Source organism: Hippichthys cyanospilos, chromosome 7, assembly GCF_059441005.1.
Source record: "Hippichthys cyanospilos isolate Australia breed blue-spotted pipefish chromosome 7, RoL_Hcya_1.0, whole genome shotgun sequence".
Taxonomy (NCBI): domain Eukaryota; kingdom Metazoa; phylum Chordata; class Actinopteri; order Syngnathiformes; family Syngnathidae; genus Hippichthys; species Hippichthys cyanospilos.
The window spans coordinates 15,454,515-15,461,322 of NC_142375.1; the positions used below are offsets into that span (position 1 = coordinate 15,454,515).

At 39.0% G+C, this 6,808-nt stretch overlaps 1 protein-coding gene across 3 annotated transcripts in view; it reads left to right on the forward strand.

Annotated features, from left to right (window-relative positions):
* Positions 1-3,502, forward strand: part of clta (clathrin, light chain A) — a 10,730-nt gene extending 7,228 nt beyond the window's left edge. For 2 of the 3 annotated variants that reach the window (XM_088418636.1, XM_088418638.1), the window contains one exon: positions 2,554-3,502. In XM_088418636.1, coding sequence (XP_088274762.1) covers positions 2,554-2,725 — 172 coding nt within the window. In that variant the 3' untranslated portion in view covers positions 2,726-3,502. Of the gene's footprint in view, positions 1-323; positions 360-2,553 lie in introns of all 3 variants that reach the window. The other variant, XM_088418635.1, reaches the window with a different exon arrangement.
* Positions 3,503-6,808: the final 3,306 nt, after the last annotated feature.

The window sequence follows — 6,808 nt, forward strand, 5'->3', positions numbered from 1 at the left end:
TACCGGTTCGATACACATAATTTGCATACGTAGTGTAGATTTTGCTCACATCTCCCCTTCTTCATGAAGATTACAGTGACCATTTGTGTTGTGAACAAATGACAAATGGGGAGTCATACAGTAAGCAAGCAGAGCAAAGTGAAGGCTGCTCACTGGTTTTGTAAATATAAAAAAAAAAAAAAAACTTTTTGCATGTTGGATTTACATCTGCATTGAACTCATAATTTTGGTTGTCTTTAATTTTTCCGCCTCCCATTTTCTCTTCTAAATTCTGACCTGTGAAACTATTTCTCCCTCCTTTCTTTTCCTATGCACCTTTAAAGCACACACATTAACCATCCTTGCTACCGCCTAGACCAGTTAAGTAACAAAACACCAAAATGTTCTTTTGGGGTGGGAGTTGATGAAGCTTTGTGTATTAGCCACATAGACAGTAGAAACCCAGTTTAGTTTGGATGTATTCCCTCTTTCTGATGTGCATTGTGTTCATTGTGACAGTGCAGTTTGGTTTGCTCCTCATTCCCTGTTTACCCTGTGTATTGTGTTGTCGCTAGTAGCTGACTTTGGAGGCAGACTTTTGAAAATTAGGGATGTCCCCATCTGATCACATGAACGGAACCCGGGACGATTGTGTGATTTTCACCTGATAGTGAATCTGAGCAAAAAAAGTGTTTTCCAAAATCTCATAGGTCACAAACTATACAAATGATCAAAAGCTTTAAATATCTAATCAAAAACAGTCGTAATAGCTTAATTTTCACGGCGTCAATATGGGCCTCACTGAAGTACGTAACAGACCGGTTCGTAATTGTGACATGTCCAAGCAGTATAACTTATGATATGAATGTGTTAATGGGTTACCATTTGATAAGTCAAATGTGCTCAAGCAGAAGAATCCATCATTTTATGTTCATATTTATACATTTAGGCAAATCCAACAATTGGGGCCATCTGTGTCGCCAATAAATATAATGGATAAAACGCACCAGACTAGACCATCTTACACGAAACCCAATGAAGTTTCAGTACAGAAAACAATTCCCTAAAATAGAACATGTTTGAGATTGGCTTTTACATATTTTATTGGTCAATTATGTTTATCATAAAGCTGAGGAGTGTTCGAAAAACAGCAATTGGCATGAATTTGGTGGATTGGCTCATATAGCTCAAATAAATGTACTAGCATGCACAACGTAATCAACACATTTATGTAGCTCGTAGACAGTTCTCTAGATAGAATTCTTGACTAATGTGCCACCCCCTTTTTTTATTGTTATTATGATTATAATGTATCGCTGAAGTATTGGTTTGGGTCTGCATATTCAAATATTTAAAGCCAAGGACAGATGTACAAAACAAAAAGGTGTGATTGGGACATCCCTTGAGTATTTGTAGCTAGGTTGGGTCACACTTAAGGTTCTATCTACATCTATGACATCATTTTCAAAAACTGCTACAGTTCTTACAGTTTGAGAAGACCTGAGTTGATTTTAGAATTACCGTAAGATTCACATCAAATCCTACTAATTGTGAGCACCTGATTCAAATACCTCCGCTCTAGCATCCTTCATGGCAAAGGGCCAACAAATAAAACATGGAAATTATGTTTTGTTTCAATCAAGGGAGGGTCCTCTCCAGAAATAGCTCCTGCAATGTCTTAAAAATAAATAAATAAATGAATAGAACGATGCAGCCACAGAATAGCTTGAAACACAAAAAGTGCCACTTTTTCTTGTTGGTTATCTTTTTGTTTCTTTCTGTGTTCCCAGTTACAGATCCAGGTAACTGTGCTGTAATGTAAAGAAAGTATTGGGGTCATCAAAGTTCTGTTCTGTCTTCTCTGTTTGCATTTTTCTGGGGTCGCCTCTGCTGAACCAGTTAATACCCGGGTTACGTTTACCTGACTCAGTAGGTAAATAGGTCATTGGCTCAGACTGACTGAAATTGAATCAGATCCAAGTGACTCCAGTAGCTATAAAAAGTCACAAATTAAGTTACAAATTAAGCTTTTGCAGCAATAACATGAAACAGTATATACTCAATCATAGTTTTGATTGGTCGGTAAGCTACTAGAGTCGTAATAACCTCTTGCAAAAGTATTTGACCCCTCGGCTTGGCGTCATATTACAATGTGTATTCACATGCTATCGCAGAAATAGTTATGATGCATTATATAACGCTTGCATCAAAGACATTAAAGCAGTTTTGTTTTGTTTTTTTTAATAAGCAGACGTAACAGCAACAAACCTAACACTAAATCAGCAATAAACATTTGAGTCAGGATGGTTTGTTAATGTGATCAGTAGGAACTGCAACTGTGTCAAGATATCAAAGGGACAAGCCAGCCTATATGGAGCACTCGAGTGCGCTAGTAGCGGCTTAGTCACAAGTAAATACTGGATTCCTAACAGGTTTCCTAATACAATTTGAGCTACATGGTTATCAGCAGAGGACTATCTCAAAACCTTGAATATTTTGTCGTAATCTGTACATCAGCACTTCCGCCTTTGATGAGTTTCCATCCCCCCCACCCTTTCCACTTCTCGGGCACAGGGCGGCCGAGGAGGCCATGATTTCAGACATGGATGAGAACAACCCCGGCACAGAATGGGAGCGAGTGGCTCGCCTGTGCGACTTCAACCCAAAGTCCAGCAAGCAGGCCAAAGACGTGTCCCGCATGCGCTCCGTCCTCATATCCCTCAAGCAGTCCCCGCTTGTCCGCTAGATGGCGCGCCATGCCGTTGGGTATCACCATTATTGCAAACACAACCGACAGCTGATGACCCACATCTGTATTTGGAAAATAAAGTGGCATATTCTCCTTCTGTTTATAACCGTTTACCACACGCATTTTTCATAGTGGAAAGATACAGCCAGTTTTTTCAAACCGTCCTTCAGTATTCTTCTTTTATAGGCCTTGACTTGGATCATGAAATCACTGTTTTCTCACTGCATTTTTTTTTTTCCCCCCCAAGATGTGTCCGACCAATCAAGTGCACATCCACAAAGCCAGCAGATGCTACGGTCGCATCATATCGTGCTGTAACCCCCCCAAGCTCTTGTAAGACTTGACTGATGACTTTAGACACCTTTTTATATATCTCATCACAACAGATTTGTTATCCATTCATAAAATTTCCTCAGACTTATTTCATTTTAGGGACCAAAAAAAAAAAAAATCCAGTCAATGTGTTTTGAAGTGTCCGTGTTTTTGCCTGCTTGTGCATATTGTGTTCAATCTATGCATCCCCTTAAGAAAAGCGCCTCCCTTGTCGAGACAAGTCCAGTACATTACGATTACAAAATGTTGACATCTCAATGTTGTACGTACTCTATGTTCACCTATGTACATATACAGAAGGCAATATATATACAGAATATAAAACCTATGTTATAGAATCTGACAGTTGTGGTTTTAAAGAGAACTCGATATTAGCCAGCTTGTTTGACCACGCATGTCTGTTGCCCACTTGTTTCAATAGCAGTAAACAGTGAATCAAAACGGTTGTCTCTTTTTCTTTCTTTAAGCCCTGCACTCTCCTCCCACTTAAATATTAGGTTCAAAAGTTTTATTCAAAGACAAATCTAGCATGACAGGAACATCAGGTCATTCTCCATCAAGTTGGAAGGGGTTCTTGTGTTTAGTATTTTATGTTTGTTAAATGCTGAAGCAACTGGTGTCATTGCAGATTAGAACGACCACCATGTCCATGGTGCTGATCTTCAAGCTTTGTCCTGTAGACAAACGGGCAAGCAATAGTATTTTAAGTGATGAACAAAGTGTTTGTCAGTGTAAAAACCCACTACGAATTCCAATCGCATTCAAATGATGTACAGTATTCATGCACATCAACATTTTTTATGTATTTGTACATAATCGTAGGTCTTGCAATTGTTCATTATATTACATGGGGCGCACGGCTCGGACACAATGCCGCTGTGTTTCGCTCCCGTTATTTAAGGAGAAATTTGAGAACGTAATTTAAATGGCCTTTTGAATGTCGTCTGCAGCCAAGTTTTTGGTTTGCTTGCTAGTTACAAATGAAACAAGATTAAGAAAAATGTTTGTGGCTTCGAGGGGCAGATGATGGCAAGGAAAAGGCTTTGATTTTGCTATGTAAAGTTTAATTGCTATGTAAAGTTTAATTGCAATAAAATGATTGGCATCTTTTTTTAGGCACTTTGGTGCGCTTGTTTTTTTCTGTTTGAGACTACATACTAAATTGTCCTGAGGTGTAATGCATGAATGGTTTCGTCTCTGTGCCCTTCAATTGGCTGGCAACCAGTTCGGTGTGTCCCCCAATGGAATTGGATTAGTGCCAAAGAAGAATTAAACAACATATTTGTTTCAAAGACCCAAACAAAACTTTTGGTTTCAGACGAAAAACTTCCGGAATCAACAAGGACGGTTTAAATATTTTCCAAATGTTGTTTTTGGCATTGTAGCTATTAGTCGGCATAGTGGTACCTAACCCACCATGCACACATGCCCTTTATATTTATTCACCGTGCACAGTTGCACATTAATGTAGGTATCTACATAACCACTTACGGTTCATACAAGTGCTCTGCTACTTATGTGTTGTTTATACCTTGTATTTGACTTAACTTGGTACTCCTATTTTTTTACGACATACGTGTGGACAGCAAAGTAAGGATTTCATTGTACGGAGAAACGTGTTTCTACACTGCGCACGTGACAATGAACACTTTCAATCTTGAATCTTAAATGTTTCGCTCAAAGTCAGCTGGAATAGGCTCCCGCACATCCCAACCCTCATGCAGACAAGCGCTGTAGCGCAGCGGTGCCCAAATAATGGTATTGGGCTGCAGGCAATTTGGCAACCTGCAGTTAGCATTTTGTGTTTAATGAGGGTATCAACTGTTGCCAAACCTGCCCAGAGCAATGACAATGCAGAAATGATATTGCTGCATCCTTTGCTAACCCATGGCAGATGGATCACATTTGCAGTCCCTGCCACTTGGGTACAAGCGAGCCTTTAAGTACACCTCAGATCTTGGATTGAAATACAGTACATCACAGCAATAAGAGAACTACCGGAGACAGCGTGGATCCGAGATGAACTTTTTTTTTATGCTTAAAGTGACTGTGGTTAATCCACCCAAATTTGCCAGGACAGCGGAGTGCTCTCAGGTTTATATTGAAGTGGGGAAAGATTTTTAAGTTTTAAATATAAGAGTATTTTCAAGGCATTAAAGAGTAAATGTCAAAAACAAAGGTGCTCATTGTTGTGGAACTTTTATGATTTTTGGTGAGATTGGTGTAATAATCTGGAAAGACACATCGTCCTTTTGAGTTTCTTTTATTTGACCCTTCAAATACACAAGTTTAACAGAATAGCCCAGCGGTCTGCAAACGAATGCAAATAAAAGTGGATATTCGTATTCCTTTACACGGGAGTGAGGTGAAAACCAGCGGCAGAGGAGAAGTAATTAAAAGAAGAAGGGAGGCAAAAACCATGAGATACAATGTCAATGTTATCTCTTATCTGCCAGGATCATCATTCTTGCAACACAGAGCGTTCCCAGATAGGTGAAAGGGTCTTTGTGAGAAACAAAGCCAGGTGGTCAGTGAACAATAAAATGTTATATGATTTCTTCTTATCATCACATTGTTTTTTCAAGTAACATTTTAACCTTTCTAGGCATGAAAACAGGTCAGGAGTTCAAAATAGTAACAAAGAAAAAAGAAAAATCAGGGGCTGAGAGTCTCCTGCCCTGGAAGATTTTTATTTAATATTTCATCTCAATAATATCCAAGTACAATAAGATTAAAATTATTTAAATTACATTTGAGGATAAAAAGCTACACAAACGTTGATACAATTTAATGTTTATTTAGATAACCCTCCCTATTAGTGTAGGATGGGGACTGCAAATAAGCAAAACGCACAAAAGTCATTCTTGGTATAAAGTGTGAAATAGTGGGAAAATGACAAATTAAGTTTATGAAAGGTATAATATATGTAGTGGCAGCTAAACACACGGAAACTAATAATGAATCTCCGATAACAAGCTATTTTCCTAACGGCTATCCGCGGTTCACGTCAGTCACATTTTGCTCTCAAAACCGCATTTTTTTGCGAAAGGTAATAGTGATAGTGGTGTGCTGAAAAATTGATTCACATAAAAATTGTGATTCTCATTTATAGTCCATGGGCCAGAGCAGAAGTTGGTACCGCCTGAGTTGGCAAAAATCATTGATTTTTGTCACCCTCTATACCTGAGGGGCATTATTTGGTTTGATAGCCCTCTCTAAGTGGTAGCTTTCTTATATTTTTGCATGCTCTTATACCCATAGCCAGTACCGTTCACCATACATGCCTTTGTGTAAGTATAGGTGTATGAAAATGTGTGGGACGATGGGATATGTCTTAATCTATTTTACATCCTATGTTGGCAGCATAGGCATTCAGAAAAACTACAGTTCAGATGAATAATTTAGTTTCTCATACATTAAACAGGCCAAAATGTGCCAATCGTACACATTTTCACCCATATTATTGAGGCAGAAGACTGCAGGAGGGTGGAGGGGGTGTTCCAGTTATGTTATGCAACAAATGTTGTCTGATAGAAAAACATTATTTGATTGATTTTCACATTACTCTCTAGAGGCCACAAAACTTTTGTCTTGCCAAAATCTGACATTTCTGTGTTTATTAAATGATCAAATTAATTTCCGTCCGTTCATTAGCTACCGCTTTATCCGGGGACGGGTCGCGGGGGCAGCAGCTTGAGCGGGGAAGCACCGACTTCTCTCTCCCCCCGGCCACTTTGTCTAGCTCCT